Source organism: Schistocerca gregaria, chromosome 1 (genome assembly GCF_023897955.1).
Source record: "Schistocerca gregaria isolate iqSchGreg1 chromosome 1, iqSchGreg1.2, whole genome shotgun sequence".
NCBI classification, from domain to species: Eukaryota; Metazoa; Arthropoda; class Insecta; order Orthoptera; family Acrididae; genus Schistocerca; species Schistocerca gregaria.
In genome coordinates, this window is record NC_064920.1 from 129,780,101 (window position 1) to 129,798,562 (window position 18,462).

Consider the following 18,462-nt stretch of genomic DNA (forward strand, 5'->3'; position numbering starts at 1 on the left):
CAGTATCTAGTTATGACTTGTATTATTTTAGTCAAATATCTAACAGTGGGTTATTTAGTAATGGTAAGTAAAGTAACGACATACTTAAAGCCATATAAACCAATGGCTTAATGCCATCTTAGAAGGGAAACATTTCATCTCAAACAGCACAACATTATGCAAATATATACTGTAATTATATATTTTTCCAAACCACAAATATTTTATTAATTTCCTTACAATTTTGGGCCACTGGCCAACTTCAGATGGATATGAAATATATTGTTACAAAGTAGTCACCAATGTAGTCAGTACATATTGTAAGTGCAAATATATTACTGAATTACATGAATACAACTAAGACCATTGTATTTGCAAGACACTGCAAATGAATAATTAGTAAAGCCATTTTTATTATTTCCATCTTGGTTTTCCATTGTTAGGTAAACCCATACCTCATATTCAGTTGTAGTTCATGTAAATTCTCTCCTCTTAATAACCAAATTCATTGACAGGCAGATCATTAGTTTCCCAAAGTCTGGAAGTAAATAAGGAATTAATTAAGTAATCCCATACAATCTTTTTTTTTCCTTATTCAGAACAACAGCCCGTATCATCTTATTTGGCACCCATGGCACACAAAATTCCAATATCAAAACTGAAACAGGTCCTTCCCCACCAGTAAAACGCTCACCTTCTGTCATGCTGTGTGGCTGTACTGTGCTTACATTTTCATTACATATCCGTGCATCAATAAAAAATGTGTGCACAATGTGCAATCTTTGCTCTACCACCACTACCATAAATTAATATTTCTACATGAACATCTTTCATTGGCACAATAGAAAGGAAGTGGGACATGTTGGAACCTTGAATAGCAACATGTACCACCACAAGCTTCACCTATAAAATGAGTAGTATCCTCAAAGAAGCAACCTTAAACACATTAAGCAGTCTTTCCACAGAATATGTTATTAACATTTCGTGTTTCTGCTGTCTTCATGTTGTGGTCTGAGTCCCAGCACCTGCTTAACATAACCATAAGCATAAGATAATAACCGTATCTGTGACCAATCACAGCCCTGCTTGTTACCATTGTATTCGAAACTTCCTGGCAGATTAAAACTGTGTGCCCGAACGAGACTCGAATTCGGGACCTTTGCCTTTCGCGGGCAAGTGCTCTACCATATGAGCTACCAAAACACGACTCACACCCGGTCCTCACAGCTTTACTTCTGCCAGTATCTCGTCTCCTACGTTTCATATCAGTGCACACTCTGCTGCAGAGTGAAAATCTCATTCTGGAAACATCCCCCAGGCTGTGGCTAAGCCATGTCTCCGCAATATCCTTTCTTTCAGGAGTACTAGTTCTGCATGGTTCACAGGAGAGCTTCTGTAAAGTTTGGAAGGTAGGAGACGAGATACTGGCAGAAGTAAAGTTGTGAGGACTGGGTGTGAGTCGTGCTTCGGTAGCTCAGATGGTAGAGCACTTGCCCATGAAAGGCAAAGGTCCCGAGTTCAAGTCTCGGTCGGGCACACAGTTTTAATCTGCCAGGAAGTTTCATATCAGCGCACACTCTGCTGCAGAGTGAAAATCTCATTCTGGAACCATTGTATTCATTAATCTGAAGTGTGATATGTTGCTGTTGAAAGTATAATGGGGGCAGTCACAGACGCACACACCATGTGTTCTGCTACTTGAACACACCAGCCTTCAGATTGATTAATACAAGTGTGGCAAGCAGGGCTGTGACTGGCCACAGAAAAATGCTAAGCAGTTGTATACATATATTGCATCTCAAGAAAGCACACAATAGGCATGGTCAGATGTCACTGTAACTACATATAAATGTACACCATTGGCAAGGTATGTAACTGATCAGTTACAATTCTCTGTGATTGGCAGAATAGCCACCAGAGTGTGTTAGCTTTGTTTATGTTTAGTCTTCTGACCAGACCTTTTAGAGCACATAAGTGGTGTGAACGGCTTTAGATGTTGAATGATAATGGTAAAGGACATGGAGATTCTGCATATTGATGTGAGACAGCTTCATTAGCACCTGGCATAGTTTGAAAGAAGTCTCATTGTGGGCCTTCAATTTTCTAGTGATAGTGGTCTAACATTAGACTGCACAGGAATGTTAGGACAGGAATATTCATCATCAAGGTTTCTGTTGAACACCACATGGGAAGATTGTTATATTCCCCATGTACATCATAATCACTTTGCATCTGTGCCTGCCATCTGATGAGAAGTACTTGACTTCCTGCAACATTTTATGTCACCCTGCACCAGTGATCAGAGGTTAGCAGCAGCTAGACTAGGTAATAAACACCACAATACAAAAGGCTGCATTTGGAGTAGTGCTGTGACAAGGAAGCTTGGACTGCTGATGAATGGCATTGCATTGTATTCAGCAATGAATTGCATTTCTGCACTGCCCTGGGTAATCATCATCAGCAAGCCATCATTGAAGAGTATGGCAGTGATCTGGGGAGAGGTCCCATCCTTTGGATGTTTTGGAGAGGTACAGTGGTTTTAATCCTAGTGTCATGGTGTGAGAATTAATCTAGGAGATTTTAATGGAAAAATAGGTAAAGAGGATATGTTCACTGCCACAACAGGAAAACATAGAAGCACTCCACCACAAATGAAAATGGATTACAAATGATCAACTTCACAATGTCAAAGAATATGTGAATTTGCTCCATGATGCTCCCTCACAAAGAAAGTCACAAAGGTATATAGTGCTCTCCGGATGGCAAAACTGTAAATCAGATGGACCATGTTATGGCAAATAAAGATGATTTGGAATCAATTACCAAAATCCATGCCAGAACCTAAATTTAATGTAGAATGACTGAAGGAACTGTCTGTTAAAGAAACACACATGATTGAAACTATTAATCAGTTTACAGCACTGCAAGAAGTTGGGGAGGAAAACAGTGTTGGGAAGATTTGGAAAAGAATAAAGACAGTAGAACAGATGCAGCAGAGAAAACACTGGGTAAGAAAGAGAAACTGGAGAAACAGAAATGGTCCAACAAAAAATGTCAGAGACCAGTGCAAAAGAGGAAAAAAGCCAGAATGCTGCAGATGCATAATATGGAGAGTGAAGACAGCTGAGAGACATTCAACACAGTGAGGTGAGAGACAGCAAGAGTTCTACAAACAGAGAAAAGGAAATATCTAACTAGAGTCTTGGAATCTATAGAAGTGGAAAGCAGGAATAGAGGATCAAAGATGCAGTTTCAGTATGCAAAGAACAGGAAGACAGGTTATCCAAGTGAAAACATATTCATAAAACATAAAAATCAAAATACACTAACACAGCTGGAAGATATTCTGCAATCTGGGAAGAGTATTTCTCAGAAATGTTAAATTGCACTGACCCTCACATAGCCTTCAACTGTGAAATGATTGAGAGTAACAGCAGTAATATTGACAAATACAGCATTACAGAACAGGAAGTGGTACACACCATTCAAAAGCTGAAAACAACAACAATGCAGGCAAGGATCAGATATCAGCAGAGATGTTAAAAGAGGTGAAAACAAACTACACAAAGTAATTTATAATCTTATCACAATGATCTCAAAAACTAAAACATTACTGAAGACTGGAAAGTTGCAATAATTTGCCCCATACACAAGAAAGGAAACAAAATGAAATGTGTAAATTACACAGGAATCAGTCTGCTGAACATAACATACAAAGCTCTGTCAATGATCATTCTTAACCAAATTAAGCCTTACACAGAAAACATTATTCAAGAATACCCAGCTGGATCTCAATCAAACCATTCCACAACTAACAATCTGTTTATTCCATGGTAGAATTTTGAGAAATACTGGGAATTTAATGAAAACATACAATCTCCAGCAGGTCTATGATAGCATCCACAGAAGTAGCCTCTACAACATACTAAGAGAATTTAGGATATCAGTAAAATCATTAGGATAATACAACTGTGCATGGATGGCTCATAGGCAGGAGTGAAGTTCAGAGGATCCATATTCCCCAACTTCCTAATGAAAACAGGCTTAGAACAAGGAGATGCTGTTTTATGTGTTCTGTTCAATCTGGCAGTGAAGAAAATGGTTTTAGAGAGTAAATTACAACTCTACAATGGTCTCAGATTTGAACACAGTGAAGTAAAACTCCTGGCATGCACAGATGATGTAGTCTTACTCAGTGAAACAGAATAAGAGCTAAAAGACATGTACAGATCTCTCAGGCACAGAGCCAGTAAAATGAGATTTTGATAACATAAGAGAAAACAGAAGATATGGAAATAGGTTGAGTCATAAACCAAAATCTACACTTTTAAATTGACCACCATTCTATATTCAGAAAATTTCATGAATTTAAATACCTTGGATTGCACTTCTGCTGTAAAAATGTCATAACACTGGATATAAATGAGAGAATAGCCTCAGGCTCAAGATGTCTGTATGCTCTAAACAGCCCATTCAAATGTAAAGCTTTGTTAATCCCCACAAAGATGAAGATATATACCACCACCATATGCCCAGTAGTACTGTATGGTCAGGAAAGCTGTACATTTACCAAGAAAGAAAGAGAAAAACTGAATGCTTTTGGAAGAAACGTGATGAGAACAATCTGGAGACCTGTGATGGAGAATGATATCTGGAAAGTTTGAGAGAACAAAGAATTTTTTCAGCTAATGAAGCAACCCACTGTCATACAGAAATTAAAAAGTAGGAGACTGCAATGGGCTGGGCATGCAGCTAGAATGGAAAAAACAGAATTCCCAAGAAGGCATTTGAGGGCACTCTCCAAGCAACAAGATCATTGGGATGACTTCACACACAGTGGAAAGATGACACAGAGAAGGATGGCGCAGCATTAGGAATCCCAGCAGGGTGGAAAGAGACTGTGAGAGACAGAAGAAGATGGAAGCAGATCACTGATGCAGTGCATGTTCTACAGGGCCTGTGATCACTGAAAATAAGAGGAAGAATCATAATGTGGGGAACCATCAAGTACGACTGCAGGTCATGGCTGGTAGTGACTAAGGAAGTTCTAGTGACACAATGGTATATCACAGACTACCTGTGTCCTCATGTGTTACCTCTCATGTGATTTTATTAAGGTGCCATTTCTCAACAGGACAGTGCTTGCCCACATGATACATATGAAATGTCTACATGACGTTGTAATCCTGCAGTCAACAAGGTCGCCCAGTCTGTCCCTGACAGAACACTTGTGGGCCCAGCACAAACATCAGCTCCATCCCACTGTCAGTATACATGATATCAAAGACCAGGTACAATAATTGTGGGCCTGCTTGCCTCAGAAGAGAATATGACAGCTTTATGACCCTCTTCACAAATGAATCATTGAATGCACTCAGGCCAGAGGAGATGCAACATGATGTGAAGAAGTTATGAGGTCATGCAGTTGCCACAACTTGTTCAAGTACCTGCCAATCACACACTAAATTGTTTTGAGAAAAACACTTAGCATTTAGAAGGCTACCTATCACATAGATAAAATACCATAAAAAGTCTTGAATGAAGCAGTCTGGCCCTTTCTCACTTCTTCTTCTTCTTCTTCTTCTTCTTCTCCTTTTTATCCTTCTTTCCCAGTTGGCTGACAATATTGCCTCTCTTCAGAGTGACCCCTCCTCATCTTCCTGCATTGTATCGTACACAGCTCATTACAAGTACACTGATTTTTCCACGACAACATGTATGGAATGTGTTTTTTGTGTTTGAATTTTGCTGTAGTTCATACACACGTGTGGAAATGAATTGAAGACATCTTTCTATAAATATGCAGCACCCCCCTTCAGTCCTTCAGAATTTATGACAGCAGTGTTATACATGGACTTTGTGAGACACTGGACACACCGGGAAGCCCTCCTGATCCACGACAGTTTAACTACCACCCAAACCCATGAAGACTGGTCAGAAGTAAATCCAAGATATAGACATCTCATTCAGATGTGCCATATGCGCTCAATAGATTCAAGTTAGGTGACCTAAGTGGCCAAAAATGCATTCTAATGTATGTGCAGTGTTGCTCAAATGATTCTGTACAGTTAAAGAGCAATGAAGAAGTTCACTGTCACACTGAAGATAAAGGTCACCTGCTGGGTACTATAGGCAAACAGATGCACATGAACACATGGTATGTTGCTGTACTCTTCACCAGAGAGACAGTGGCTGATGTACCAGGTGCCCCATTTTATCTCAGTGATCATCCCCCACATGACAATACCTAAAGGATGTCCTGCTGGCAAGCAGAATGTGCCACCTCATGTGGTTTTTGAGAGACTTGAACCATCACTTGGTTTGTAGTAATGTGAACTGTGACTTGTCGGCCCAAGCTACATTTTTCTGTATTTCATGCTTCCAGTGATCCCACTCCCCTGCTCATACTATTTTCTGTGCCCTGTGACATGTAGTGAGCAAAGATGTGTGTGTGGAGCAGTGGCTTCTGTATGTTGCAGAGAGGTGGTGGTTCTGTATGGTACAACTGCTACACAGCATTGAGCTAGCAAGTGAAGTACTGTCATCTACCTACTGTTATCATGCAGTGTAATTAACAGTGATCCATGTCACAAACATGTCATTGTCCATGACATGACCCCAGTGGCATTGATTTTCCCCTAACTGAAGAACTCATAGTACACCCATGAAATGGTGGCATGTGTAAAGTGTTGTGCCCTATGCATCAGGCAACAACTTTCTGGCCACAGCCAAATGTGATGATAACATTGGTCTCACCTATCTTGTGCTTGACTGCCATAGTGGTGACCAGTAAAACAACCGTTTTATCTAGATCAGTTGCTCACAAGTTAAGTGGACTCTCCCTTCTCAGTTTCATAATGTGTCTAATTTTTTACCCTATAATACATTTTTTAGGATTCTCTACCTTGGTGAGAATGGACCCTTACAGGATCACAATGTTGTCAGTCTCTCTGTCTATCTGTCCACTGGTAAGAATCCTTTTTTTCGTCATGGGTAGACATATCGGATTCAGATTTACATCACATACTAATGTCTCTGGTCGCTTGGTGGTGTAAAACATTTAAAATTCTAAGTATTTTGATATGCATAAACTCACTCACTAAAACCTATTGAGTACGTCCATTGACATAGAACCATGAAATCATCAAGAAGCAAGGTTTTACAGTACATGTAAAGGAAAAATTATATCATGCAAAAAATCTCTTTTTGCCTTTGGGATTTACATTGCGTTCATGATCTGTCAGAAGCATAATAGAAAGTATTGCTTCATGCCAACATAAAATGTAAATTGTAGTCACATTTTAGTAAGTAATAAAAATATTTTCTTAAATCTTCTCTCTTTCTATATATGAACATACGTCCCTTGCTTGCTTCTGTTTGTATGTCTGGGCTAATATCAAGAACTACTGTACAGATCTTCATATTGTCTTGGAATTCCTGGGACTGATATCTTGTCAGTATCAATATCATTAACAGGCAAAATCATTGAGATCCTCAGTTCTGAGGATTGATAATCTATCCATATACATAATTAAGTTTGTGCAGAACCCTTCAGCGCAAGAGGCCTACTCATACTTAGCCAATTTTTTTATTTTGTCTTCTAACTAAAAATTTAACTTTACAACATAATAGAAATTAAACGGAAAAATTCTAAATCAAGGGTGAAATTATTATGTTCTTGGCACTAAACATGTTCATGGCATCAAACAGCTAATGATATTTACTTTATGCACATGTTTTTTAATTCTACAGGCACTGTACAGTATTGGTCCAAGAAGTGCCACACGATATACAAGAAGTGTAGATAATGGACTGCCAGAGAATGCCTCAACTGTAAAACCATTTTTGCTTGAACCATCCATCAATGTACCTCACACAAAAGAAGTGTTGGCTCCAGGAACATTTATTGCAGCTGCTGGGGTATGTCTAGAACAAACTAATTTTTGGTAGGAACAATATGTAATATTTATAATTGATTTTGGGGCGTTCAGGGTGTGAAATTTAATACACAGGGCCATCACATCTCATGGCAACAATGGCTCTAACCCAGGTGTGCATTGAGTCAAACTAACAACAATGTAGGAAAACACAGATTGCTGCTTATCATAAAGAACACACATCCAAGTTGCAGACAGGCACAATTAGAAGACACTTACATAAAGCTTTCATCCACAGCCTCCATCAGTAAAAGAGAGACACACACTATTCACTCACACAACAAGCACACTTCATGCACACAAGACTTCCAACTCCAGCATCTCAGGCTGGCATGCAACTATCACATTGGATGGGATGGGGAAGGGGTAAGGATAGTAGTGTACATGTGAGGAGATAGACGAATGCTGTCTGATGGAGTGTACTGGGACTACACTGCCATGTCTGATTGCTGCTTGCATCCCACATGATAGTTGCATTGCGACCCGAGATGCTAGAGTTGGAAGTCGTGTGTGTGTGTGTGTGTGTGTGTGTGTGTGTGTGTGTGTGTGTGTGTGTGTGTGTGTGAGGTGTGCTCACTTATGTGTGTGAATGGTGTGTGTCTCTCTTTTACTGATGAAAGCTGTGGCCAAAAGCTTTATGTAAGTGTCTTACAATTGTGCCTGTCTGCAACTTTACATGTCTTCCTTATGGTAAGTAGCAATCTGTATTTTCTTACATTGTTGATATTCCTATCTGGATTTGAGCCAAACTAAGTCAGCTATGGACATGTCATATAACACAGCTTCAACTCTATGCCAGTGTTCATCAATCTAAGTGGCATGTGAATGGTGGCATACCTGTCTCCTGGCAACCTACGATCAAATGTATTAAAAGAGTGGCAGATCTGGCAAGTGAGCTGGCCAGGGCAGCAGTCAGACAGCCTCTGTGTAGAGGTAGGCCTGGGCAATATGGGCAACACAGGGTCTTCCATTATCTTCTGGAACAATAATGTCATGAAAACCTCAAAGACTTCCTATAGCCACTAGCATTAGCATTCAGAAATTTAATGGCTGCTGCCCAAATTTGTGAGTTATTTCTGCAAAGAAGATTTGTCTAATCTGTGTGTGATAAAGCCTTGAGTATCTATCATGTGATTACAAAGGGGACCCAAAAGAAACTAATTTTTTGGTGGGCACAACTTTCGTAGTACCATGTTTTGCCACTATGAGCACATAGAGCAAACACTCCAGAATCAGTAAGCTGAGTGATACTGCTGAAGGTCAGGCCTAGTTTCGGCAGAAGTTACAGTCACAACTGTTTTGTGTGATTGCCATTTTTGCAATGGCAGATTTTTGTGAACAGTATATGCTGGTGAAATTCTGCTTTTTGCTCAGAAAAAATTGAACAGAAACTCTTGAAATGTTAAAGAGAGTGTATGAGGACAATGCTATGGGGAAAACTCAAGTGTTTGAATGGTTTTTCCATTTCAGAAATTGTGAAATGTCAATTGGTGATGAACCTCATTTTGGTCAACCTTCACTGGCCCAAACACCTGAAAATCTTGAAAAAATCATGGGATTATAAATTGAGATTGATGATAGAGTGACTTTCAATTCAGTGCAGTGAGTGCATTGTCGCAGATTTGGGAATGGAAAGGGTGGGTGCCAAATTTGTGCCATGATTGCTGACTGCTGAAGGAAAAAGGACACACTTATGGCTTTTTAGTATAGTAGCAGATTCTTATTGACAATTCATCTTAATTTATATAATAAAAATTATACTCTTGCTAATTTATTGCTTAAGTAATTTCTGTGACCATCACACAACAGTCTTTTATAAATCTCAAGCCCACGTAATTTCACATTTAATTCTCAGACTTCATTGTTCTGAGACTTAAATATAGTTGTCTTGTTTTTATTTTGTTAATGGGCAGCTAGTTGGCTAGCACCAGTGTTTAGTCATCTTGATTATTTCTCTGTTGTAATTTTGAACACTTTTTAAGTTTTTATCTGTTGTTATCAGTGTGAGGTCACTGGCACACAGCACATTCTCACATGGTATATAACTTGAGAAATCATTTATATAAAAATTGAAGAGAAGGGGCCCAAGAACCAACCCCTGTGGTATTTCTTTTTTTTTATATTCAACAAGTGTGATGTCCAATTATTTGCATATATTTGCGTAGCATGCCAGTCAGATAGGTTCTAAATACACTTGACAATTTATTTCTAATTCCATAGTGAGCTAATTTTAATTTTATTAAGCTAGGATTGTGTGACACTCAGTAGATGGCTTTGCTCAATAATATAAGTATACCACATGTATAATATTTAACAGATTTCCTGCTGATTTTACTTTTGACAGATCTAATCTAAAGCCAAACTGGTTTGCAATCAGTAACCTGTTATTTTCAAAATAAGCATATATTTGTCTGTGTATACAGCTTTCTATTATCTTTGATACAATTGGAACAATTGACATTGGTCTACAGTTACCAAGGAGGTGTCTTTCTCCTTTCTTAAATATCAAGAGAGTAACACTGATTTTAAGAGCTTCAGGGAAAATATCACCTGCCACATATGTCTTGGCTAGATAAAGCAATGGAATTTTAATTTTATTTGCTATGCTATTTATGACAAAGTTAGTCATTCCATAACATTCCTCTGTTTTAGAATTTCCAAGCTTGTTAATTGCTTTACTGATATTGTGTGGAGTAATTTTAGACCATGAAAATGTACTTAAATGTTTTTCTTGGGGTAGAAGTGACTCAAACACTGAGCTGTTGTTGCAGCTTGAATGATGATAGTCTGTACAGTTTACAAAATTTACATTTATTACATTAGAGTGTATAGCAGAGTTTCCCAAACTGTGTTCCTTGAGTCCTCCATGGTATACAGTCACTGTAAAGACAATTCTAAAGAAACAGAGACTAAAGTATAACAGATGTAAAATAAAGCATAGGACTATAGATAGATGCTGAATGAAATGCATTTGACAGTCAAGAGGTCAAGGCATGAAGTCTTCAATGATTACCATAGCAGAATATTGTCAAATGATCTTTCATAAAACCCAAAGAAATTATGGTCATATGTAAAGGCTGTTAGGAACACCAACGTTAGTGTCCAGTTCCTAGTGAATGAGATGGAAACCGAAACTGAGTAGCAAAACAAAAGCTGAAATGCTTAACTCTTTTTTTTCAAATGTTTCTTTACAAAGGAAAACACAAGAGAATCATCCTCATTCAATCCTCATACCACTGAAAAGATAAGTGCAATCAGTATTACTGTCAGTAGTACTGAGAAAAGCTGAAATCATTAAAACTGAACAGGACTCCAGAGCCCGATGTAATCCCTATTAAATTCTATACTGAATGTGCAACTGAGAGGCCCTCTACTAAATATAAAATATTGTAGATCCCTCAAACAGAAAAATTGTGCCCAGTAGTTGGAAAAAGCACAGGACACATACATCTACAAGAAGGGTAGTAGAAGTGATCAACAAAAGTTTCATCCAATGAAAAATCCAGGATGGAATGTAACAATATGAGAGAAGGTAAGTTGCTACTCACCTTATAGAGGAGATGCTAAGCCATGATAGTCACAATAAAAAGATTCACACAATCATAGCTTTCAGCCAATAAGGCCTTTGTTAGCAGTAGACACACATACACACACGCACACACACACTCGCGCAAGTGCAACTACCACACACATCTGCAGTCTCAGAGAGCCGAAACTACACTGTGAGCAGCAGCACCAGTGCATGATGGGAGTGGCAACTGGGTGGGGGTGAGGAGGAGGCTGGGGTGGGGAGGGGGAGGGATAGTATGGTGGGAGTGGCGGATATTGAAGTGTTGCAGTTTAGACGGAGGGTAGGAGAGAAGGTGCGGAGGAGGAAGGGGGTAAGTAGCGAAAAGAAGAGAAATAATAATAATAATAATAATAATAAAGGAAATTAAAAAACTGAATGTGGCAGTGAGATGGCAGCCATGTAGTGCTGGAGTGGCAACAGGGAGGGGGCTAGATGGGTGAAGACAGTGACTAACGAATGTTGAGGCTGGGAGGGTTACGGGAACCTAGGAGGTATTGCAGGGAAAGTTCCCATCTGCACAATTCAGAAAAGCTGGTGTTGGGAAGGATCCATATGGCACAGGCTGTGAAGCAATCATTGAGATGAGGGGTATCATGTTTGGCAGCGTGTTCAGCTACAGGGTGGTCCACTTGTTTTTTGGCCACAGTTTGGCAGCTTAGCTTGTAGATAATATGAATGGTTTCACAGGTAGCCCTGCCTTTGATGTGATAGGTAATGTTAGTGACCGGACTGGCGTAGATGGTATTAGGAGGATGTATGAGACAGCTCTTGCATCTAGGTCTATTACACGGGTATGAGCCATGAGGTAAGGGAGTGGGAGCAGGGGTTGTGTAAGGATGGACGAGTGTATTGTGCAGGTTCGATGGATGGTGGAATACCACGGTAGGAGGGGTGGGAAGGATAGTGGATAGGACACTTCTCATTTCAGGGCATGACGAGAGGTAATTGAAACCCTGGCGGAGAATGTAATTCAGTTGCTCCAGCCCCAGATGGCAGTGAGTTATGAGGGGAATGCTCCTCTGTGGCTGGACTTTAGGACTTTGGGAAGTGCTGGGAGACTGCAAAGATAAGGCACGGGAGATTTGTTTTTGTACAGGGATGGGATGACAATTATGGTCAGTGAAGGCTTCCGTAAGACCCTCGGTATATTTAGAGAGAGACTGCTCGTCACTGCAGGTGCGACGACCATGGGTGGCTAGGCTGTACAGAAGGGACTTCTTGGTATGAAACAGGTGGCAGCTGTCGAAGTGGAGGTATTGCTGGTGGTTAGTAGTTTTGATATGGGTGGAGGTACTGATGTAGTCATCTCAGAGGCGGAGGTCAACATCTAGGAAGGTGGCTTGTTGGGTTGAGTAGGACCAGGTGAAGCAAATGGGGGAGAAGTTGTTGAGGTTCTGGAGGAATGTGAATAAGGTGTCATCACATTCAATCCAGATAGCAAAGATGTCATCAATGAATCTGAACCAGATGAGGGGTTTAGGATTCTGGATTTTTAGGAAGGATTCCTCTAGATGGCCCATGAATAGGTTAACATAGGATGGTGCCATGCAGGTGCCCATAGCTGTACCGCGGGCTTGTTTGTAGGTAATGGCTTCAAAGGAGAAATAATTGTAGGTGAGGATATAGTTGGTCATGGAGACTAGGAAGGAGGTTGTTGGTTTGGAATCCATAGGGCGTATGGAAAGGTGGTGTTCAATAGCAGTAAGGCAAAGGGCATTATGAATGTTAGTGTACAGGAAGGTGGCATCAATAGTGACGAGCAGGGCACCGTGTGGTAAAGGGAGAGGAACTGTGGAGAGCCGGTCGAGGAAATGGTTGGTATCTTTTATATAGGAGGATAGGTTCTGGGTAATAGGTTGGATGTGTTGTCTACAAGAGCAGAGATTCTCTCAGTGGGGGCACAGTAACTGGCCACAATGGGGTGTCCTGGGTGGTTGGGTTTATGGATTTCAGAAAGCATGTAGTAGGTGGGAGTGCAGGGAGTGGTAGGGGTAAGTAGAGAGATGGACTCTAGGGAGAGGTTCTAGGATGGGCCTAAGGATTTGAGTAGTGACTGGAGATCCTGCTGGATTGCTGGAATTGGATCACTGTGGCATGGTTTGTAGGTGGAAGTATCTGACAGCTGACGGAGTTCTTCTGCCATGTAATCCTTGTGGTTCAAAACTACAATGGTGGAGCCTTTGTCTGCAGGTAGGATTATAAGATCGGGATCAGTTTTTAGATGGTGGACTGTGGTTCTTTCTGCACATGTAAGGTTAGTATTCATGTTGAGGGATTTGGGAAATGATGGTGAGGCAAGGTTCAAGGATAAGAAATTCTGGAAAGTTAACAGGGTGTGGTTTGGAGGCAGTGGGGGTGATCACAGTTGGATGGAGGATTGAACTGAGTTAGGCAAGGTTCGATGTTGGTCTTTGGTCGAGTCTGATTGGTAGGGTTGGTGGTGAAAAAGTGTTTCCACTGTAGGGACCAGGAAAAGGAGAGAAGGTCTTTAACTAGTCCTGCATGGTTGAATTTGGGAGTGGGGCAAAAGGTGAGGCCTTTGGAAAGGACTGATATTTCTGTGGGACTAAGGCTCCTGGAGGAAAGATTCATGACTGTGTAGCAGGTCTGTTTAGGATTTGAGTTCTGTGTCATAGTGGGAGGGAGTTTCGGAGGGTGGGGTAGGTGTAATAGGTCTGCGAGACAAGGTTTGTCAGCTATGAGGGGTTGTGGGGGAGGTTTGAAAATTTTTGTAGAAGTGGTGGACAGTGGCAGGAGTAGGAAGTGAGCAGGATGGAGAGCTTTTTGAGGTGGCGTAGTGCATGTTGCTTAAGTTCCTGGAGGGCAAGAGTTTCAATGTGTGTTATGGGTTCCAGGAATCTGGGATTATATGGCAGGAGAATTTTGCAGATGGAGAGAAGGTACTGCAAGGAGGACTGGGTTTGGCTTGGTTGATATGGTTTTGCATGACTATGTTGGTGAGCACTAAGGATTGGAGGAATCTGAACAGGTGGAGGTCATTGTGGAAGGAGGGGTGGCAACCAGAGATGGGTAATTTGATGGTAAGGCCATTAGGGGGGATTTCAAGAGCTAAGCAACAAGGCAGGAACAGTATGTGGGACTGGGATCTGGCTAGGGATAAGGAAACTTTTCTGTATTGACGCAGATGGAAGGAGCAAGGTGGTGCAAAAATGTGAATAAATACGTAAGAAAGAAGAATTACATCTGAAAAATTATGCAAAAAAACACCCTAATATATGTACGAAATAGATGCACAGAGGGAAAAAAAAGAGATGAAATCTGAGGAAGATGACGATAGTGCAACCTACACAATATACTCATCCATCCTTACACAACCCCTGCTCCCAGTCTCTTACCTCATTACTCATACTCCTGTAATAGACCTAGATGCAAGACCTGTCCCATACATCCTCCTACCACCACCTACTCCAGTCCAGTCACTAACATTACCTATCACATCAAAGGCAGGGCCACCTGTGAAACCAGTCATGTGATTTGCAAGCTAAGCTGCAACCACTGTGTGCTTTCTATGTAGGCGTGACAACCAACAAGCTGTCTGTCCACATGAACGGCCACCGACAAACTGTGGCCAAAAAACCAGTGGACCACCCTGTAGCTGAACACACTGTCAAACAAGATACCCCCCCCCCCCCCCCATCTCAATGACTGCTTCGTAGCCTGTGCCATATGGATCCTTCCCATCAATACCAGCTTTTCTGAATTGCACAGCAGGTGGGAACTATTCCTACAATACATCCTAGGTTCCCGTAACCCTCCTGGCCTCAAGCTTCATTAGTCACTGTCCTCACCCATCCAGTCCCCTCCCTGTTCCCATTCCAGCACTACACAGTCGTCATTTCACCACCACACCCAGTCTTTTAATTACCTTTATTTATTATTATTATTATTATTATTATTATTATTATCATTATCATTTCTCTCCTTTCTGCTACTTACCCCTCACCCCTCCTCACCTTCTCTCCTACACTCCGTCTAAACCGCAACACTTCACTGTCTGCCACTCCCACCATACTATACCTCCCCCTACCTGCACCAGCCTCCTCCTTACCCCCACCCAGTTGCCACTCCCATCATGCACTGGTGCTCCTGCTTGCAGTGTAGTTTCAGCTCTCTGAGACTGCAGATGTGTGTACTAGTTGCACTTGTGTGAGTGTGTGTGTGCGCGTGTGTGTATGTGTGGCTTCTGCTGACAAAGGCCTTAATGGCCAAAAGCTATGATTGTGTGAATCTTTTTATTGTGACTATCGTGGCTCAGCATCTCCGCTATATGGTGAAGTAGCAACTTTCCTTCTCTCGTATTGAAACTATCATCCAATAGCTTTGAAATTGATTTGTTGTAGAATCTTAGAATGTATTCTGAGCTCAAACATAATTACACATCTTGAATATAATGACCTCCTCCATGCTAACCAGCATTGACTCTGAAAACATTGATCATGTGAGACCTAACTCATACTTCTCTCATGAGGTACTGAAAGCTTTTGATCAAAGCAGTCAGGTAGATGCAGTATTTCTTGATGTCCAAAAAAAACATTTGACTCAGTACCACAGTTATATTTATTGTCAAATAAATTTGTAAATGGATTGAGGACTTTTTGGTAGAGAGGGCACAACATGTTACCTTGGACAGAGACTCACCATTAGATGCAGAAGTAACTTTAGGTGTACCCCAGGGACATGTGCTGGGACCCTTGCTGTTCATGAAGCATATTAATGATGATGTAGATAATTTTAGTAATAACCTGAGACTTTTTTCAGGTGATGTAGCTCTCTATAATGAAGCACTGTCTGAAAGCTGCAGCATAAATGTTCAGTCAGATCTTGGATAAGATTTCAGACTGATGCTAAGACTGGCAACTTACTCTAAATGTTCAGAAAAGTAAAATTGAGCACTTCACAAAATGAAAAAAGTAGTATCCTATGACTACAATACCAATGAGTCACAGTTGTAATGAGTCAATTCATACAGATACCTGGATGCACCACTTTGTAGGGGTATGAAATGGAATGCTCACATAGCTCAGTTGTGTGTAAAGTTGGCGGTAGACTTCATTTCATAGGTAGAATACTGGGGAAGTGCAATCAGTCTGCAAAAGAGATTGCTTACAAATCACTTGTGCAATCCATTCTAGAATATTGGTCAAGTGTGTCAGATCTGTACCAAGTTGGGCTAACAGGGGATATTGAACATATACACAGAAGGCCAGCACAAATGATATCAGGTTTGTTTGGCTCTTGGGAAAGTGTTACAGAAATGCTGAAGAAACTGAACTGGCAGCCTCTTGAAGATAGATGTAAACTACCCCAAAAAAGTGTACTAACAGATTCGAGAACTGGTTTTAAAAGATGATTCAATGAATATAGTATTATTCTATGGATATACTACAATCCCATATGTATCACTCACATAGGGATTGGGAGGATAAGATCAGAATATTTACAGCACACACAAACTCATTGAAACAACTATTCTTCCCATGCCCCATGTGTGGATGGAACAGGAAGACGCCCTAATAACTGGTACAATGACACATGCCCTCAACCACGCACTTCAGTGGTTTTCAGAGTATGGATGTAGATATGGATGTAGAACACTGATGTTCCACTGGACGTAAATAAGTGTGCCACAAAAAAATATGAATAATATGTTTTTTCTTAAAATTTTATTATCTACATCTACATCTATGTGGTTATTCTACAATTCACACTTAAGTGCCTGGCAGAGGGCTCATCAAACCATTTTCATACTACTTCTCTACCATTTCACTCTTGAATGGTGCGTGAGAAAAAGGAACACCTACATTTTTCCATTCGAGCTCTGATTTCTCTTATTATATGATGATTATCATTTCTCCCAACGTAGGTGGGTGTCAACAAAATATTTTTGCATTCGGAAGAGAAAGCTGGTGTTTGAAATTTCCTAAATAGATTTCGCTGCAAAGAAAACCGCCTTTGTTTCAGTGACTACCACTCCAACTCATGTATCATATCAATGACACACACACACCTATTGCGTGATAACATGAAACGATCTGTCCATCTTTGCACTTTTTCAATGTCCTCTGTCAATTCTACCTGGTAAGGATCCCATACCATGCAGCAATATTCCAGCAGAAGACGAACACATGTAATGTAGGCTGTCTCTTATGATTTCTGTGTTGGTTGTTATGATTCAAAATTGAAGTAATCACTAAATACAGCACGTTTTTTCTCATTTCATATTTTTTTAACCTTCAAAATAAATAGTATAACTAATTAATGGAAAATCTCATATAAAGATGTGAAACAATTACTAACAAAGAGATAGAGGGGCTGGCCAGTACTTACCTCAGCTCAGTACAGCCTATAGAAACACAAAACACAACAACCGAAAATTTAAGTTCCTAGCTTTCGGAATAAATGTTCCTTCATCAGGGAGGAGAGAAGGGAAAGAAAGGAAAGAAGGGAAAGTGGATTTAGTTACTCACAACCCAGGTTATGAAGCGACAGGGAAAGGAAAACAGGGAGGGTAGCAAGGATGGAGGCATGCCTTTTTTGTGTTTCTATCGGCTGTACTGAGCTGAGGTAACTACTGGTCAGCCCCTCTATCTCTTAGTTAGCAAAAATAAATAGTATATTCTATCAAATACCACCATTCCATCAGAGGAAAAGTTTGGGATCCATGGTCAGTGGAAATAGTATTGTCTTTCTTGTGTTGGTATATTATATGTTCAGTATTATGAAAATAATATTGTTATTACTCCATCATGGATGATTTTCCATTCTTTTATTATATATTCTTCATTCAACCAGTAAATCTCTACAGATAGTGAGACGTCCTTTGTCATTCATGGAAACTCTGCAGGGCATTTTGTTCTTGTCCAGGAATTTCTTTAATCTGTTGTATATGATTCATTCAGTGAGTTTGGCAAAAAGTAATAATAAAGTTTCTATCAAGATTATCTCTCCAAGAGT

General features: G+C 40.4%; 1 protein-coding gene across 1 annotated transcript in view; it reads left to right on the forward strand.

Moving 5' to 3' along the window:
* LOC126333297 (extracellular matrix organizing protein FRAS1-like) overlaps positions 1 to 18,462 on the forward strand; it is a 393,058-nt gene that overhangs the window by 368,335 nt on the left and 6,261 nt on the right. The window contains exon 19 of the mRNA XM_049996769.1: positions 7,732 to 7,899. Within this exon, the coding sequence (XP_049852726.1) occupies positions 7,732 to 7,899 (168 nt within the window). The remainder of the gene's footprint in view (positions 1 to 7,731; positions 7,900 to 18,462) is intronic.